The 19300-nt window shown below is 46.0% G+C and overlaps 1 protein-coding gene across 1 annotated transcript; it reads left to right on the top strand.

The window, feature by feature from the left end:
• Positions 1 to 7084: 7084 nt before the first annotated feature.
• Positions 7085 to 18888, top strand: TAGLN3 (transgelin 3). Its single transcript, XM_017655489.3, has 4 exons — positions 7085 to 7435; positions 8574 to 8748; positions 17035 to 17137; positions 18413 to 18888. Exons 1-4 carry the CDS (start codon positions 7256 to 7258, stop codon positions 18552 to 18554), a joined length of 600 nt encoding a protein of 199 aa, XP_017510978.1. The 5' UTR covers positions 7085 to 7255; the 3' UTR covers positions 18555 to 18888.
• Positions 18889 to 19300: the final 412 nt, after the last annotated feature.

The following is a 19300-nucleotide window of genomic DNA, read 5'->3' as shown; positions in this document are numbered from 1 at the left end:
TCTGTGTTTCTGCTGCTGTTTTGTTCCCTCAGTCTTTTGCTTTGTTCTTATACTCCACGTATGAGTGAAATTATTTGATACTTGTCTTTCTCTGCCTGGCTTATTTCACTGAGCATAATACCCTCTAGCTCCATCCGTGTTGTTGCAAATGGTAGGATTTGTGTTTCTTCTTATGGCTGAATAATATTCCATTGTGTATATGTACCACATCTTCTTTATCCATTCATCTACTGATGGACACTTAGGTTGCTTCCATTTCTTGGCTATTGTAAATAGTGCTGCAATAAACGGGTGCATATGTCTTTTTCAAACTGGGCTGCTGCATTTTTAGGGTAAATTCCTAGGAGTGGAATTCCTGGATCAAATGGTATTTCTGTTTTTAGTTTCTTCAGGAACCTCATATTGCTTTCCACAATGGTTGAACTAATTTACATTCCTACCAGCAGTGTAGGAGGGTTCCCCTTTCTCCACAACCTCCCCAACATTTGTTGTTGTTTGTCTTTTGGATGGTGGCCATCCTTACTGGTGTGAGATGATACCTCATTGTGGTTTTAATTTGCATTTCTCTGATGATTAGTGATGTGGAGCATCTTTTCATGTGTCTGTTGGCCATCTGAATTTCTTTGGAGAAGTGTCTGCTCAGATCCTCTGCCCATTTTTTAATTAGATTAGTTGCTTTTTGTTTGTTGAGGTGCGTGAGCTCTTTATATATTTTGGATGTGAACCCTTTATCGGGTATGTCATTTATGAATATATTCTCCCATACTGTAGGATGTCTTTTTGTTCTATTAATGGTGTCCTTTGCTGTACAAAAGTTTTTCACCTTGATATAGTCCCACTTGTTCATTTTTTCTTTTGTTTCCCTTGCCTGGGGAGATATGTTCATGAAGAAGTTCCTCATGTTTATGTCCAAGAGATTTTTGCCTATGCTTTTTTCTAAGAGGTTTATGGTTTCATGATTTACATTCAGGTCTTTGATCCATTTCAAATTTACTTTTGTATATGGGGTTAGACAATGATCCAGTCTCATTCTCTTACATGTAGCTGTCCAGTTTTGCCAACACCAGCTGTTGAAGAAGCTGTCATTTTCCCATTGTATATCCATGGCTCCTTTATCATGTATTAATTGACCATATATGTTTGGGTTAATATCTGGACTCTATTCTGTTCCACTGGTCTGTGGGTCTGTTCTTGAGCCAGTACCAGATTGTCTTGATTAGGCAATTTCATCTTAAAAAATGTAGTTTCATATTCTAAAGAGACAGTTTTTTTCTAAATTATCACCTAGCTGCAGAAACACTTATTTTATTAATATGTGCCTTAGTTAAAAATAACCAAGTGATTGCCATCTTCATCAGAGGGCTTTCTGAAGTGCACAGGTAGTAAGAAAATATGAAATAAAAAAAAAGTTTTTTAAAATATATTGTGCAGTAGTCAGCCTAGATATTATTAAGTTGCTATTTTTTTAGTGTTTAGCTTGGCTGGACTTTATTTAAGCCTGCTTAGGTTATGTCTGTCAAAGTAAAACATTTAGTAAGTTGACAAAATGATATAGAGGATGTTTATCAGATACTTAACTCATTAATAAGGGAACCAGCAGATGGTAAACCTGGCTTAAAGGAAAATTCAAATATTTGTAGGTATTGAAATGTTGGAATGAAACTCCTGTGTTGAAAAGGGTAACATAGGCCTGACTGCTTATCCTCAGGCGGACCTGCTTACATGGTTGGCCCTTGGCTGGCATCTGGAAACTTAGATTTTAGGAGGTTCCACCATTCCCAGACTGATAAAAGTGGCTTATTATACCTAAACTGTTGGTATAAACAATATGGATTTGTGCTGGCTGCCTGCTTTCCTTCTGGGAGTCTGGAATTTTGGTAAGTGCCAGGGAGAGGCTGCCTAAGCAACCAAGTCCCAGAAGAGATGGGCACTGAGTCCCTTCACAAGCTTCTGGCTGTCACAGTGCATTGCTGGGGGAATTAAACTCATCCTTTGTGGCTACTGGTAGAGAATTTTTGGAAGCTTACACTTAGTTTCCCCAGATTTCACCCCATGTTCCTCCCCAGATTTCACCCCATGTTCCTTTTTTCTTTGCTGATTTTGCTTTGTATCCTTTAAACTGTAATAAATCACAGCTGTTGAATAGAACTATATGCTGAGTCCTGTGAGTCTTAATAAGTCATCAAACCTAGGAGTGGTCTTGTGAACCCCTGACACAGATATAGAACAGATTAATGGCCTGCAGGGCCATAAAACTACCATCTATGAGTTCTCTTATATACCAAACAAAAATCATTTACAAAAAAAAAACATGACCTGTGTGCCATGTTTCCAGATGCTGGAGTGAATTGAGAGTGGAGAGTAACGTGGCTATTCCAGGGCCTCCTCTGCTGAGATACTGGGAATGGGGATTAGACGAAGAGGAAAGAGTCCCTGCTCATGAGTTTTCTAGGGTTAAACAGAATGGTAATGTTAAAATCTGACTAGAGAGTCATGGTGTATCTGTAGAGGTTAAGGACAGAGAGTATAGAGCTTGGGTTGAAATCCTGTCACCATTTACTAAACCTGTGACTAAGCAATTTACTTAATCTCCTCGTTTTCTTATCTGTTAATTGACATAGTGTAAACCTAGATAATAAATTGTAAGGATTAAAGGAGTACAGTACTTTTAGAATAATGACCCATAAAAGTCACTACCTTTACACTTTTATTTTTATGATGCTCCAGATACAGTCCAGCGAGACTGATAGATAATTTGTGAGGATTTAGGAAGGAAAGCAGAGGTGAGAGAGTGAGTGGGGCTTCTAAAGCTGACTGGATTGGCTCTTCCTAACCCCAAGATCCTAATTGGAGTGTTAGTTGTGTGGTATCCCTTCAAATGTCCAAAGGCTAGTAAAGGGGGGAAGGGGTGCAACTTTCACAATCTAAAGGTAGGAATAGGAAAAGCTATTTTAAAATTGAATCTAGCTTTGCAGGGGGTAACATCACAAATTCCAAATGAGTTTAAATCAGTGAGATTTAGTGTATTCTAGTACGTTGTTTTTTACTTGAGTGTTTTTTTTTTCCATTTTTCCCCAAAGCTCTTTTTTTCTAAGACCACTCCATGCCCTGTATTCATTGACATGGTAAATGCTTGAATGGCCAGCAGCCTTATCCTCTAAAGCTCTTGCATTATTTTAAAAGCGACATGCCCCATCCCAACAATCTCAGCCTGTGCGATGGAAAGTCATAAGGCAAATGCCAAAGGAAAGGAAATCTCAGAGAGGCCACGTAATATATTTGCTTTTGCTGCATCTGTTGCATTTAAAGGCATCTCCAGACACAAATCTGAACAGTATGCTCTTCTCTGAGCAACCAATAGAAAGGTCTGTGTGGCGGAGAGAAGTAAACAGTCTTAGGCAAGACTGAGTTTATAAAGCATGGAGATAGAGAGCAATGAGAACATTACTCCACCCATAACCATGCCCAGGGTAGGGCGCAAAGGGAGTATGTCATATTTGCATTCAATTTGGAACTGTTAAAAAAATGAAAACTAAAGAACTCATTTTCTGGAGGAAGGAAGAAATGGGTGGAATTGACAAAATACCTTTGAAAGATCTCCATGAAATGCAAATCTGAAGTAATTTTTTGGTTTAGAGACATAATCATGTAGTATGCATAACTTGGTTTGATGAAAAAAATGGTATGCTTTGGTATGTTTAGAGAATATACTTAGAAAAAGGCAGGCATTTAAATTTTTTTAGCCAAATGAGGAAATTACCTTTTCCCATTTGGCCTCTGCCTTTTTTATCTGTCAGGGTTTTGCTGATAAACTCTTATACTAAAAAAAAAGAAGTTCAAATGGCAGTTCTCAGTGAAGCCTTTCCTGACTTATCCTCGTTTCTCTGTTTCCAAGATCTTTGCCTCTGGTCCTCTGTGCTCTCATAAATAGCATTCTATTAATGCCTTTTTGATAGAATTTACTGCTTTGAAATGGTCAGTTTTATGTCAGCCTCCCTCTCTGGAAGCCCCACCAAGGTCAGAAGAACATTGTTCACCCCCAGGCATCTGACCACACTACATCAGGTCCTTTGCCAGCTCCTCCTCCTCACCCACGGTGTACGCTAAGAGTCCCTTGAGTTCTGGCCTTGCCACTCTTACTGTGCTACTTAACATACTCACTTTGAGCAACCACATCCATGTTCCTGAATTTAGTTGCTACCTGCATGCAAATAATTTAAGTCCATCCCTCCATTTCAGTCTTTTCTCTTAACTCTAGACCTGTAAAACCAACTGCCTGGTGAACTGGGATGGACTGTGGCCCTCCCAAATGCAGTAGGTCCAAACCCTGTTACCTTTCCCCCTTTATGTACCCCCCAGCTTATGAATTCCCTTACAGTAAATGGTGCCACCATTGCCCATCGTATGCAAATCAAATTTGTGAGTCGCTCTGACCATCTATCTCTTTTTCCTTAACCCAAATCAAAGCAGATGATTCTCTATGAAAAAACTCAAACTCTTTTGCATGATATGTAAGCCCAGTGTCAAGGCTTGTAAATACTTAAAAACTAGCTTTCCAGGAAGCAAAGGCAAACCAGCTCTGATTTGTAGTGTTTGCCAATACCGATGGCATTAAACTCTTGTCATGGCTGTTTTCAAGCCACTACTGGGATGTTACTGAATAATGGCTGAGTTTAACAACTAACCCTCAAAATTCCCCCAAATTTAACCATGGGAACTTACAAGCACTACTTCCTGATCTGGAGCCTACCTGACATTCCAGCCACATTTTTCTTTCTGTGTGTCTCTTCCGTTTAATCCTATGCTTTGTTGATATTAGAACACTTTCACCTTCTTAAATAGTCTGGCTTTGCCAGCAGGGTTCTCAACTCCTGCTTCTCCCCATCCACCTAGCAAATACCAACTCTTCTGAGACTTAAAGCCATCTCATTATAAACCTGTTTCCTAATCCCTTACCCCTCCCTCTAGGTGTAATTGTACCTGAGTATCACAGAGTATCTTCTGTATATTTTCAGCACAACACCTGGCTGGCATTATTGTTGACAAGTTTAACTTTGCTACTAGACTGTGTTGCCTTGTCTCAGTCATTTTTACATTTCACATACATAGGCCCTTAAAAAAGGTCATTGAAAAAAAATAACTATAATTCTAAGAAGCATTCATTAAATGTAGGATGAGCCAATTCCCACTACCACCTCCCACTATCTAACAGTTTTTTTCTAAAGACTTCCTGTGAATTTCTGGACACTTCTGACCTGTACCCCCACCCTTATGCCACTGTGTCCTTTTCAGAACCTGGAGCTCAAGTTTGCACTTAAAGCACCCCAGCTATTTTGATACAATGGGAGGAAATCTTTGAATACAAAAGATATGCAAAACAGTTTGCAAAAAAAAAAGAGGCAAATGTACATCTTTTAGAATTGTTTCTAGCTTTATGTAACAAACTAACTTCCTCCTTAGAGGAATTCCAGCCAGAGAGAGTTACATGCTTTCCTTCTGGGCCTTTGTCTCCTTAGTCCCAGGTTGGAATTGACGCCACCCAGGAGTAACTCAGTGACTTCCAAATTTATGCTGACAATTTCCCTGTTCTAAATTCTTCCCCTAAGCTCCAAGTCTTTGGAGAACATTCTGTCTCTTTAGAGTCTTTTCAACTAAAGAATTCATGAAGTATCAAGACCTGAACTCATCAGCCCCTCTCACGCTTTTCTAAACCTCCTGCTATCCTCAGAGCTCAGGTTCTCTCACCACCCTTTGGTTTTTTTTCCCCTGAGTTCTCTCCTAGGCTTTCAACCATAGACCGCTAAGGCGTTTCTCAAGCAAACTACCGCATAGTATATCTACTAAGTAATTGAATTTTCACTAGTCAGGTCCCGGCTGGCAGGAGAATTTTCTCAATGCATATATTTGAGGATTCATTTCCTGCATTGTTTCTGGTCAGTTTCCCACAAGGACAAAGATCACTATCCATACACTATAATTGCTTTATCTAGTGTGCCTGAGAGTGGATCAGTCCGTTCTAGGGGCAAGAATAGTATTTTATTCAGCTCCAGCAGAGGACTTGGCACAATTAAGCACTGACAAAAATAATTATTGAATGAATTGAGTAACACAGTTTTGAATGTTTTTGTCATGAAAAAAAGCCAGGGACTAACACAACACCAGTGAGACTTATTATTTACCGTTAAGGGGCTTACAGTCCAGGAAGACAAATGGACAAATAGACAAATGGACAATGTGACTTCCTCGTCCTTAATTAAAATAAACAGATGAAATCTTTACACTCTATCAAAACCTTTCATTCCAAGAGTCCTTGGTACATTGAGCTCTGTTTAATTGGTAAGACACCCTTCGGTAGCTTTCGATTAAAAACAGCACAAAAAGCTACATTCGCTGAATGAGTCAAACTGAGGCATAACTTTTTCTCACCAGGATGGAAATTTCTGGATGAAATCTGACTGGCAGCTGAAGTTCTCGGTGGCAGCTCTCACCCCCACCCCTCCTGTCCTGCCAGACAACTGCTACCACGGGGGCCGGGGGAAAGAGCGCTGGCGACTCCCGACAGATGGACAGCTCACAGAATGGACCCTCCCGGAGGCCCCAAGCCCGAGCAGCTGTGCGCTGGCCTTGGGCAAATCTGTCTCCACCGGAGGAGGAGAAAGGAGCTCTCAGCGGGAGGGAGGCGGGAGGGCTGACACACCAGAGGGCTGGCTTTTTGGACGCTCTTAGCAACGGCCCCGCTCTGACCCTCCTCAGCCTGGGGAAAATCAAACTGTTCTTCCAGGCGCCATGCTGCATCAGCAACTGAACGTCAGGGCGGCCTTTCCCCCTGCCTGTTAATTACCTGCTCTTGCCATCTAGGGTTCCTGCCTTTGCAAAGTGCTCCTAGAGGGGGAAGGAAGGAACGACCACCATTCCAGCGCCCTTGATGCCCAGCGCTTAAGCCTTGATTGTGAGTCCTTGTACATCACCTCGTTACATTGATACGCGGGACTGAGACGGGGTGCCAGCCCCCCTGGACCAGCAGGGGCTTTATTCTAGACTCTGTGGCGCGTGGCTGCGCTTTTCTTCCCCGTTGGTGAGTGAAACCCCAGTGGCTTCATTGGCTCCTTGATTTAAACCACGCCCGGCTTTCTGCCCGCTTAGCTGCTGCGGGGCCAGACAACCCAGCCACATCCCCGCCGGGTTTGCAGGGAGCGCCCGGCTGCTGCTGCGGTATTGTGTGGATGCCGCGCGTGCCCTCTCCTCTCTTGCAGAGATGGCTAACAGGGGCCCGAGCTACGGCTTAAGCCGAGAGGTGCAGGAGAAGATCGAGCAGAAGTACGACGCCGACCTGGAGAACAAGCTGGTGGACTGGATCATCCTGCAGTGCGCCGAAGATATAGAGCACCCGCCCCCCGGCAGGGCCCATTTTCAGAAATGGTTAATGGACGGGACGGTAGGTCCTGCGGCCGCGATCTTGGGGCCTGGGGTGGAGGGCAGGGAAACCCTCCAGAGCCCTCTCTGCGGGAGGAGCTGCCGCCGCTAGTCTCTGCCTCGCGGGGTGGGAATGGGCATGCCTTTTTCTCAGGCTTGGAAGATCTGGGCTCCGGCACCATTCCCTAGCTAGTTTTAGAGGATTCTCCACCCATCGGAGGCTTTCTTTCTGAGTTGTTGCCAAATTCGAAGCCCTTTGGCTTTTTGCAGTGAGAATAGAGAAAAGGATTTCCTTGGAATCTCTCCTGCCTTTTTTTGGTGCATCAACTCATCGGGGGACCATTACTTCTCCCAGGGCAATGGGTTGGTTACACAGTAAAACAAAGGAACGGATGGGGGGACTAACCACTTTCCATCCTTCCGGAGCCAGGCTCCCTGGGGATGCTGAATGTCTGTTAAAAGCGCAATTCACAGGGAACTGAAGGAAATCCTTTTTTGATAACTGCTTTTCTTAACAGATGCTCCCTTGTGTTTGAGGGATTGCGGATTGCAGGCTCTGATTCAGACGAGCCCATCTTTTCCCGCAGGCTGTGATTTACTGTTACATAACTGCTAACCCACGCTTCTGCTGGGTTGCCCAGGACTGGGGTTATGGGTATTTGGGAGGACGGTACCCCAGTTCAGTCCTTTTATACATCATCAGCTCGTATGGGATGAGTTACCGAAGCCTGATTCTGATCTGCCTTTTGAGAGAATAAATAATATTAGATTCTATCATCTAACCTTTCCAGGAGCCACTAATTCATCCCTCCATTGAAAGTCTGGAATCGTAGCCCGGCCATCTCACATGGTTCCTTTCTGTAAACATTCCTTCCCTCACCCCGGGAAGGGAAGGGAAGGGAGGAGGGAGGGCCTGGGATTCCTGGCCACTGGCCTCACTGCGGTCAGAAACAGTCCCCGGGATCAGGGCGCCTGGGTCTTTGGGGTTAGGTATGGGAACCTGGCTACCCAGCCCTGAGCCCATGGCGTCTCGGAGCACTAGACTTACCTCTGTCCAGACCTGTAAGCTGTGCCCCGTGGGGGCTACGATTTACTTTGCATTAGTGAGGGGTAAAAACAAAGGGAAGTGTTGACTTTGGTCTCCCCCTTACTCCCTGCAGGTCCTGTGCAAGCTGATAAACAGTTTATACCCACCAGGACAAGAGCCCATCCCTAAGATCTCAGAGTCGAAGATGGCTTTTAAGCAGATGGAGCAAATCTCCCAGTTCCTTAAAGCTGCGGAGATCTACGGTGTCAGGACCACTGACATTTTTCAGACAGTGGATCTGTGGGAAGGTAAACAGCCCTCAGGCCTTGGGGATTGTTTCCCCTCCCCCTTCGGTTTGCCCATCTCTTTGTGAAACCCGCTCACAATGTTCTCTGTGCCTGCAGGGGGAGGAGGGTCAGTGTTATCAGCTGTCACCCAGGGACACTATTAGTCTCCCCCTTTGTGGTGGTCTGATAAAAGAGGCACCCTCCTCTAAGGGACGCACACCTTGAGAACATGGCTGGGACGTCAGCAAAATAACATGTAAACAGAAGCCTCTGTGGAGAGGAAGCTGAAAGGTGACATGGACGCCTCTCACTCCTGTCTCCCCTCCCATCACAGACAAATGATAGACTGAAGAGAGGGGGCTGGCCAGGGTAGCAAGTGTGCTTCTGATTCACCAGCAGCTGGGCTTGTAGACAAAGCTGCCTGGTGCGATTTTGTCTGGAAAATAAATAGCACCCCAACTTTTCATTGAACTATTAATCGAAAACCTTGGCAACTATGCCTTCCAGATAGATATTCCATTCAGACAGTGTGACAGATGATTTATTCTTGCACATTTGTGAACTGACTTGATTATGAGGCATAAAAATCAAATCACATTTCTGGACATACTTAACAGTCCACCTTTTGGGGAAAAGTGATGTGAATGGAGACCCTGCCAGAGAATATGGGGTCTGTGGCCATAGTGCTTGGTGTTCCCCTGTGCCCAAATGCGCATGCCCTTCATGCGATTGTTCCACGTAAACAGAAGGGGTCCTGGTGCGGCCCCCCAAGTGCAGGAAGTGCGTAGGAGGAACACACTGGGAGGTCTGTGGGAGGAGGGTGTCCCAAGGGTGCTCTCCTGTCTTTCTGTTACTGAGGAGGTTTTGCTTGCCTTTTGCCTTTTTCCAAAGACCACACAGGTGTACTCCACACTGACGAGGTGCTGGCAGGGCGGGGAGAGGGGCACAGACAGCAGTGGTCTCTGGTAGAGCAGGTCCGCACCACCTGCCCCAGCCCCATGTGTTAGGAAAGAGAGCAGTTAAGGGACATGAGTGTGACTAGGCTGGAGAGGTAGGGTAGTAGACAGGTGGCTCCAAGGCAGGATAATGTCCCCAGAAAAAGGGAACAAGTCCAACACTGAGGGGCCTCAGCCCCAAGGCCAGAGGAATAGAGCTTTGAAGGAAATAAAGCAGGAGCCTCATTCCAAGGCTGCTGGGACAGGCTTGCTGTGAGGCATGCAGTAGGTAGGGTAGCTGACGTGAGGAAGGCAGTTGCTAGGGAATGTTCAAATGGCCTCTAGAAGGCCCAGAGCTGGTGTCCTTCCATGGTGTGGCAGCTCAGGACTGAGATTCAAGAATATTCCTTCTGAAGATTGGAGGGGATCCTTGATAACCCCCAAGATTAAGGGATATCTCGTCTGAGGCTCAGGCCAGAGCTGGTTGCCATACAGTTGAGCAAGAGGTGGGAGATGGGTTGCTGTGAGCAGAGAAAGGGGCAGGAGGCGAGGCTGGCTTGCTGGTTGTGGCTCCTAAGTTTGGGGATGAGTAAGCTGGAATCAAAGGGATGCTCCGAGGCAGGGTTGGCATGTGTCTTTGCGCGTATGAGAGTGTACTTACTTGTATACACGGCTATCGGACCAGCCACTCCCTCAGCTTGGTGCCCATTCTCCCGTCTGTTCTCTACCCTGACTGTGGTTTTCACTTAGTCCCATTCATTCCTGGTGCCATGGACTGTGACCTGCTGTGGGTCCAGCCCTCCTTGCCTGGGTACTTCTCTTCCTCCTCTGTAGGCATTTTATGTTCAACAGCTCTCCATCCCCATCTCCCCTGCTCAGCATCTTCCTAAGTAGGGCTCTGCTTGTCGCTGGCTGCCCAGGGATGCCATGCTGCTCTGTTGCAGACAAATAAAGCTTCAGGAGCCCAAGTTTTCCAGATGCCTTCTCATCTGGGCTTCAGTTATTTAGATAGGCTGAGGCCCTAGAGGCACCCACTATCCTGAAACCCCTTTTAGAGGGAAGGTGGAAAGTTTGCAATGGACACCACGGGGGTAGCAAGAATAGAAGTCTCAGGGCTTCAATAAGGATCCCAGGGCTGAATGGTCCAGAAAACACCCCAAACACAGGGATAATATATAGAGAGAGCTGCAGAAGTTCCCTCAGGGGTACACTGGGGGTGACCAGTCCCTTTCAGTGGAGAAGTGAAGGCCACTTAGAGCAGCTGGAGGGGATTAGGAGTGCTTTTCTTGGGTGAGAGGAGGTGAAGCCTGGCAGGTTACTTTCAAATTTGCCATCAGTGCCTGGAAAGGACAGGAGTGAGCTGTCTCAGCTGCTGTGACTCAGAGGAGAGCGTATGGGAGGCTAGACGTCAACATCTTCTCCATAAAGGAAGAGGAGAAGGGAAGAGAGGGAGGAGGAAGAAAAGGGCGTGGTGTGTGTGTGTGTGTGTGTGTGTGAGCGAACTCAAGAGCGCTAGTGGGTGTGCTGGTCAGAGAGACTTAAAGAACACTTATCCTAGAAGGCAGTAGAATGCAGGTTCCTGAGTCAGGGTTACACTGGTTCACACCTCTGTCCCACCACTTACCAGTTAACTTTTCTAAGCTTGGATTTTCTCAGCTATAAAATGGGGATAATAATACCTATTTCACAGGACTGACACGGGGAGTAAATGAGACAATGAATTAGACATGCTGCGCATAGTGCCTGGCAATGATGGAGAATGATGTATGGTGGCAGTGTGAAAAGTACTAATGTCATCAGCCTGTCCTTTCTTAAGGCCAGTGGAAATGAAAGAATGGCATAAGCAAGGCTGGGGAAGGCACATACTCTGTCTTGGAATAAATGGACTTCATTAATGGTTTCACACAGAAGCTGAGGGTTGCCTGGATGACCTTTGCCCTCTCTACTGTCAGTGGTGCCTTCTCACCCACCATTCTCCAGTTTGGAGGGGCTGGCTTTGCAGGTCACCATATTGACCTTTTTCCACCTTGGTTCATTACCCTCTTGACATATTTCCCCATAATGTGTTGCTTTGCCAATTCCAGACCCAGAAGATCCTGGTACAGTGGAAAGAGCATGAGTTTCAGAGTCAGGTAGATAGATTGAAACTCTTCTTTAGCTACATTCTAGCTGTGACCCTGTTTAAGCTGCTTAGCTTCTCAGAGCCTCAGTTTCCTTCTCTGTAAACAGTTCTAGTGCTTCCCTTTGAACAGTTCTTGTAAGGGTTCAATGTGTAAAGTCTCTAGCACAGTGCTTGGCTAATAGCACCTGATAAATGTTGGCCTCTTTTCCCCCACTGTAAGTCCATCAGCAACTAACCTTTTTGGTTCTTTTGGATAACCACGCAGCTAGCCTTAGGTATGTAGAATACTAGACTGTCAGAGAAGGCAAGACTCCAAGATAAATCAGACCTGGTTACTCTTCTAGATAATCCTACTGATTTGTGCCTTGATGCTAAAAAAAAAAGTAGAAAAAATTTTTTCACTGAAGAAGGTCTCTGTAAAAAATACAAATAATAATCCTACTGACAAGGATCCTGGACACATGGCTTTGTCATGCCTTCCTGTCCCCCAACTTGATGTCTGGGAATTAGCGGGGTGTGTGGTTTACACTGGGGGGAGTGCCTAAGAAGTCCAAGTACATTCTCCAGGGAGGCGTCACTGTGTGTGTCATTCCTCAACTGCCAGAGCAAAAGAGACATTTCACCCAATTGGAGAGACACTTGGGATATTGTGAGGCACCTGTGATGACTTGAGTCCTCACAAATGCCTGCTGAACAGCCTTTACTGCATTTACCTCAAGTGCTGCTCACAACTGTGTACAGTGCGTTTTTCCCTTCAGCAGTAGTTCTCTGCTGTGCATCAGAACCAGCTGGTAGGCTTGTTAAAGCAGATTGCTGGACCCCAGCCCCAAAGCTGCTAAGGCATGAAATCGGGGTGGGTCCAGGAATTTGCACTTCTTGCCAAACCACGGGTGACGCTGCTTATGCTAGTCTCGGAATCCCACTGTGGGAACCACTGCCCTACAACTTTTCCAGGGAGGCAGGCAACAAAGCCGGCATTTCTCCCTATAGCAGTATTTCCTCTACCTGGACTGGAGAATTGGAAGCTACTCCTAAGTGCTTACTCAGGCAAAAAAGAAATGGTTTCTTAATCCACTGGTTGTTTTCAGAAAAATGAAAAAGATGCTCTGTTCCAAGAGTAGCCAGGATGAGTCAGGATTGATATAAAATAGAAGTAGCTCTGAAGCAAAGACTTTTGACTGTAAAACTGGTTTTTGGTATTGAAAGTCTAGTGTCCAGTCTGACTTTATCTACCCAAATGACTTCTGTCTGGTCTTGTCTCTTTCTCTTTACCCTTCTGTTTATTTTTTTCTTCCAAAGACATGCATAAGATATCATTGAGGTAATAAAAAAAGTTAAGAGAACAAAATCCTTGTTCAAGCATCTCTATGGTAACAGCACCCGAACTCTGGGCACTAAGAATCCCTGGGGTGGGGAGGGGAAGTCCTGACAATGCAAGACCACACTTGGGGAAAACACTGCTTTGTGATCATGCAGGAAACAGGGTACACTCTATTGTCAAGTGAAAGTGTCAGTGGCTATTTGAGACTGTCTGTAAAGGTTTGCCAGGAGAGATGAGAAAGGCCACTGTACCATCTCTTTGTACAGTTGCAAGTCTAATATCAGCCTTCTCCCTTGATAGGGGCTACAAGGCCACGTAACCCTACTAAAAACTCTGAGCGGTTAGTGCACATTCGGCCCCTCCTCATTCATGTGTCATCCCCTTTCCATGGCCAGAGGTGTCATTTAGATCACCACCAAGACTCAGTCTCATTTCTGCTCTCCTGGCATCTAGAAAATTCTCAGCACCTAGTTGGTATTGTAGGACTGTTCTTTTTATTCTTGGAAAAAGAGCCTTTAGCAGTGGTTTTCAAGCTGTCTTGCCAAAGTGTCTAGGGGTAGTTTTCAGGGATCAGAGATTCATTGCAAGCTACCAGGGCTCTGAGCTGGCTCCCAGCTTGGATCAGAGCCCTTCTATTTATTGATTTTACTATTTGACTTTGTAGAAGATCTCTCTGAAGGAAGGAGTTATTGCTTAACAAAATTATGGAATACACTGTGTGCCAGGCATTGTGATGTTTTTAAAAATCAAAAACCAAGGTGTTGGAGCAGTACTTGCCTACCCCTGGGGCTGTGTCAGAATCATCTCTGGGGATTGCTCCAAAGCCTAGAGTTTTTAAGAGTCTCAGATAATTCTGATGATCAGTCTAGTTTGGGAATCCCCAGGTAAAACCCGTGTTTCTCACACTTGCCTTATGGCATAAACCACCTCGGGAACTTACTAAAAATATAAAACCTCAGGCCCCACCCCAGGCCTGCCAAAATAGTCTCTCAAGAATGACCTCAAAATTCACATTTTTAAAAATATCCCCCTACCCCAGACCCTAAAGAGTCCAAGAAGTCTGGGAAATCCTGTCCTGAAGGAGTCTGTGTTCTAGGCAAACAGTACACTTGGTTGTGATGCGAACAGTTTAGCTTTTGTCATTTTATACCTGGAACACTTTACAGATCTTCCTTAATCTCATTGCTCCTATATGTAAATTTTGGGCTCCCAGTTATAGGAATCAGCCTCCACAAATGCCCCCTTTGACCCAACAGCACTTGATCTGACAAGAGTGAGGCTAGAAAGGGCCCCTTCCATTCCCTTGGCCCTGGAGAGCTGGGATTCCTCCCAAGCAACAGCTGTCAGAAATCTAACAAGACATGACAACAAGCTAGACATGAAAGGTTACAGAAGCAAATCTCTGCTCATAATGTTAGGTAGAAGCTCAACAATAATTAGGTTGATCCACATGCTGATGGAGACTCAAGGTCCCAACTGCTTTTTTTCTGTTTTAATCTTGTTTGTATGAGTCCTGGAGAAATAATTTCAGATAAAAACACTCAGACTTATGGCTGTTTGGGGCTGGTGCCCTTACTCCTGTGGGGGGCCCCAGTTGTATCCCCCCCAGTGCATACCCTCTGGCCTGGCATGGAAGCAGCCCTCACCACCCTTGGGATCACCCCCATCACCAAGCAACATGCTGCCCAACCAGCCTGCAGTGGGGACCTGTGGGAGGTGGCAGGGCAGCCTAGTGGACTATTTGGGGATTCTGTATTCAAACCCCTGAGTTAAAATCAGGCTCTGGTTTTACTTTGGGGTGTTCCTGGCACATTAATTAACCTCTCTGAATTAGCTTTCCCATCCATACATTGGAAGGAATAATATCAATTCCACAGGGTTGATAAATCACATATAATAAAGTCTCTAGCCTATAATTCATATCAAATCTCCTGCCTTGGGACTTTTCTTAAGGAAAATTTTTTTACAATTTGTTCTTGTCAAATAATACCTCCTTCTCCAGCTGCTTCTGCCCCAAGTATGTAACTGCTTCCTTTTCTATTCTCTGGGATGAAGGTGGGGTAGTAGTCACAGTTCTAGGTTCCTGGATATCTTACTCTTGCCCCCGGGAACTTAGTTCCCTCCGTCCTTTCTGGATTTCTGTGGTGTATACATTAGCTAGCTCCTGTGAAGGCTGCTGTGTCTCGGGCGTACCAGAGCTTCTGTCCCCGAGGTAGTCTCTGTGGCTGGCTTGTTGGATCTCAGGCTCTACATTTCCCCAGTTCTGGACCTCCCAGACTGTTCTTTCCCACCACCAGAAATGGACTTGTGTGTGCTGTTGGTGCACTGTGCAAATGAGTGACGCGCCCTAGCCTGCCTGCCTGCTCCATTCCTCTTCGCTCCCTTTAATGACTCACTGCTGAAGAGCAAAGCCTCTTCCTATGTCTTCCCAGAGTAGTCCTTCAGAATATTATCAGTGTTTCAGATCCCATTACACAGTGACAATTTCAGGAATGCTTTCCTCTCTGGAAGAGAAGAGTAATTCTTCCAGTCCCCTCTGTGTTCCCTCTCTCTGAATTCTCAGTATTCCTTGTGCGCTCCCCGTCCCTCTGCTGCCTGGATACTCCCTGCTCTACCAGCCCAGCTGCTCCTGCAGTCTGGGGGGCTCTCCACTGCAAGCAGTTCATCCCTGTATCCATCAGCCAGTCCCACAGGGCTTCGGGATCCAGGAAACTGCTCCCTGGCTAATGGGGAGGAGAGAGGTGAGGGAAGAGGGATCTTCCACTTTCTCTCCTCTTGGAATAAATGGACATTCTGAACTGGACTTCCCGAATTTATTTTATTTTATAGGTTACATGCCATTCTCACTTTCCGTCTGCCTTTCTCCTGTAATTCTGTATTCCCCGGGGTCTGAGCTTCAGCAGCCGGGCTGGGGAGACCACAGATGGCTCCCTCAGTCTAAAGATGGTTCACTCTGCCACCCTGGCTGACCGCTGCCTTTCTCACCCCATGCCTTTAGCTGGGGCTCTTACGCCTCAGGGGCCTCTGATCTGGTTCTAAATTGCAGGGCAAACCACCCAGGAGCCTGTTTCCCAGTCCAGAACACGTCAGCCAGCCGGAAGGGAGGAAAGGAGACACAGTGGGGCAGCAGGCTGATTTGCAGGGCCCGGTTCCCTGTGAGTTACGGCCACTGGGCTGCTCAGGGAGCAGCGCTTCCCCCCCACTGTGAGGGGCTCACCTCCCGCGCCCCACTCGCTCTCCTCCCACCTCCACCCACAGTTTCTTAATGTCCCCTTTGGCTCCTTTCAAGCAGCACAAAATAAAGTGCCTACCGTGTCGTTTTGAATGCTTTCTGTGTTGATTTGCTTTTCTTCATTTTCCAGGCCTCCAGCCCAAACAGCCAAGTGAATACTCAATTTGATGCACATCGGTGATTTTAGGCCCTTTTAACCCAGATAAAGTAAAAGAGAAAAGCCACCTGGGATTTGACACAATCCGTGCAACCAGCATCTTTGGTTTCCTTTTTCTTTTTCCAGTCCTGGTTCCAGCCTTCTGCGAACCACCACAGCCGCCCCCTCACAGGTGTCCCCTTACTACAGCCTGTAGACCCCAGCGAGGCAGAGCCCTGCTCAGGGCAGGGACCTACCTGTCTCTAAGCTGATAAGTGTTTGGAATGTTTCATTCATATAGCAACTGGGAGTGGATTAGACACTGGGGATCTCTAATATATACCAGAGAGAGAATAATTAGCCAGTTGATGTTTTTGTTCCTTTCTAAGAAGCTTGGCTATGGTTTTCTTCAGGCCCTTTGAGAGGCATTCCATTCCCCTCTCCCTGGAGTGTGATCACCTATACCCTCTACCAGATCTTCCTTCCTGGAGTTCCAGCTTCATTCTCCTAGATTCCTTGGCCTGACACAGGCTTGGCTTTAATCTCTTTGTTGGCTTCCAGGGAAGGACATGGCAGCCGTGCAGAGGACGCTGATGGCTCTAGGCAGTGTTGCAGTCACCAAGGATGATGGCTGCTACCGGGGAGAGCCATCCTGGTTTCACAGGTAAAACTCCCTGCACCCTGCAACGAGGGATGATACCAATAAGGAGCATGTGAAGCCCTGTAGCTCCTCGGAAGCTGTTCTGACACACAGCCCCCAGGAGCAGGTGCTCCTGGCCCCACCAGTGAGTCCCCTAGAGCAAGAAAAGACAGGCTGCCATTCAGGCCAACACCCTGCCCAGGGCAGAAATGGGGGGGCTCCCAATGGACTACTGGATCCCCCCACATATTTGTTCTGAAACTGAGAGAACCCAGTGGCATTTTTCACCAGTGGCTTGATATCTAAGCTTGGTTTTATGACCCAAGTAGCCCTGAATCTACCTATTTATTTATTTGACTCACTGCTGAAGGGAAAGTAATTGCTGTCCACCGGAGACCATCCTGGTTAACACCTGTTGTCCCAGTATATTTATTAGTACTCTTCTCACTTTCAGGAGGAGCCTGGTATGGATAATAAGTTAATGTGGTCACATCAGTAAAGGGCGTTTTCCTAAAGACATTTGTTTTGTTACTCTTTTTTTGCGGGGGACTAGAGGGATAACAGAAGAGCCTAAACCCAGGAGCTCAATGGGAGATGAAGAGGAGAGAGCATGTTGTAACAGCTAATGGACTCCTCATTTCCCTAATCCCCTTTGCCCTGTTTTTGACAGTTGTAAAAAGGTGCCAGCTTGTGTCATTTTAAATGCACCTGGGCTGAAATCCCGTTATGTATCGGCCAGTTAAAACCCCAGTTTTGGTCCCAGATTTATTAGTGACCTGCCGTGGTCTATGTGGCCCATAAAACCAAAATTATTACTATCTGGCTTTTTACCCAAGTTTGCTGACCTCTGGTCTAGAATAAGAAATTTCCCCTCTCTAACTCTTAGGCCCCTCAACTCTAAAATGGAACATTAACTTGACCCTGTACAGGGTAGGGTAGACTGGAATTAATGACATGCTTTGTCAGAAGAGCTGATATTAATTTTCACAAGGGCTTCAGGTAACAGAGACAGAGTGTGAGAGGACAGCTGTTTGAGAGTGAAGCCCCAGAGAGGCAGCCACTGATTCTCTGCTAGAAATTCTGGAAGGACCATCTGGGCTTCTAAGAAGTTAGAGAGCTCATGTATCATGGTGGAGCCTGCTTGTGGCAGGCCATAGCCCAGGGCAGGGCCACAGATCACAGCATTACTATAGCTCAGCAGAGGGTCTGCTCTTCCTTTTGGTGACCTCCAGTGGAGTCTTGGGGGAGGGTTTGAAAACAGTCAGAATGACGTGATTCCATCTCACTCCCTCTGCCCAGGAAAGCCCAGCAGAATCGGAGAGGATTTTCAGAGGAGCAGCTTCGCCAGGGACAGAATGTGATAGGCCTGCAGATGGGCAGCAACAAGGGTGCCTCTCAGGCGGGCATGACTGGGTATGGGACACCCAGGCAGATCATGTAAGAGGCCGCGGGCTGCCGCGATAGAGAGGACGAATATTCCACCCCACTGTCTCTATGGTAAAGAAATAGTCACCTTCTGACCACTTTCTCAAAGCCTCCTATCCCTGTTTTTTGCGAAAGTGCTGCATTTCTGCTGAGAATCCATGTTGCCGACTAGGCTGCCACCTTCTGTTCATTTAGAACTATGCAAAGACTCCGCTTCCTTCTTCCTGAGCTCCTTCTTTACCCTAAAGTCTCCTTTTGTCTGATTATTTATTTATTTATTTATTTGCCAAAAATTTCCCTCCTCAACTTACAGAAAGCACCTAATAAACAAATTACTCTCGTGTCTTAAAGTGTAAAGTTCATTCTTTGCCTTAGGGGCTTTTTAGGTGGGGCTGGGTGTCATGTCATGCAAGAGGCCAGCAAGATGGAATTAAGCTTAATCTGTAGCTGTTGAAACAGGTTAGCTTTGAGGAAACTCTTGAAAGGTTGATTTGTTTATCTTGGCAGTTATAGTAGAAAGTTTAGTTGGTGTGCCCACTCTGACAGCTGAGAGTCAAGAGTTCAAGAACAAGGTCTTTGATCTGCACATAGTTTTTAAGTACCCACTTTGTGCTTATTATTTTAGACTCGGTGGGGTGGGGGGCTGGACAGGGAACACAAAATGAGCAAGCCAAAGTCTTAGTTCTTAAGGAGCTCTCATATAGGTGCCCAAGTATCGGACAGGTGGTTGTGGGTAAAATTGCAGTATTTCCAGAATCTCTC

Source organism: Manis javanica, chromosome 3 (assembly GCF_040802235.1).
Source record: "Manis javanica isolate MJ-LG chromosome 3, MJ_LKY, whole genome shotgun sequence".
Lineage (NCBI taxonomy): Eukaryota > Metazoa > Chordata > Mammalia > Pholidota > Manidae > Manis > Manis javanica.
This window is presented reverse-complemented; position numbering and strand designations above follow the sequence as displayed.

Coding starts and splice junctions, on each gene's coding strand:
- TAGLN3 (XM_017655489.3), top strand. CDS start 7,256: ATGGCTAACAGGGGCCCGAGCTACGGCTTAAGCCGAGAGGTGCAGGAG. Junction 8,749..17,034: donor GACAGTGGATCTGTGGGAAG/GTAAACAGCCCT, acceptor GTTGGCTTCCAG/GGAAGGACATGGCAGCCGTG. Junction 17,138..18,412: donor GAGCCATCCTGGTTTCACAG/GTAAAACTCCCT, acceptor CCCTCTGCCCAG/GAAAGCCCAGCAGAATCGGA.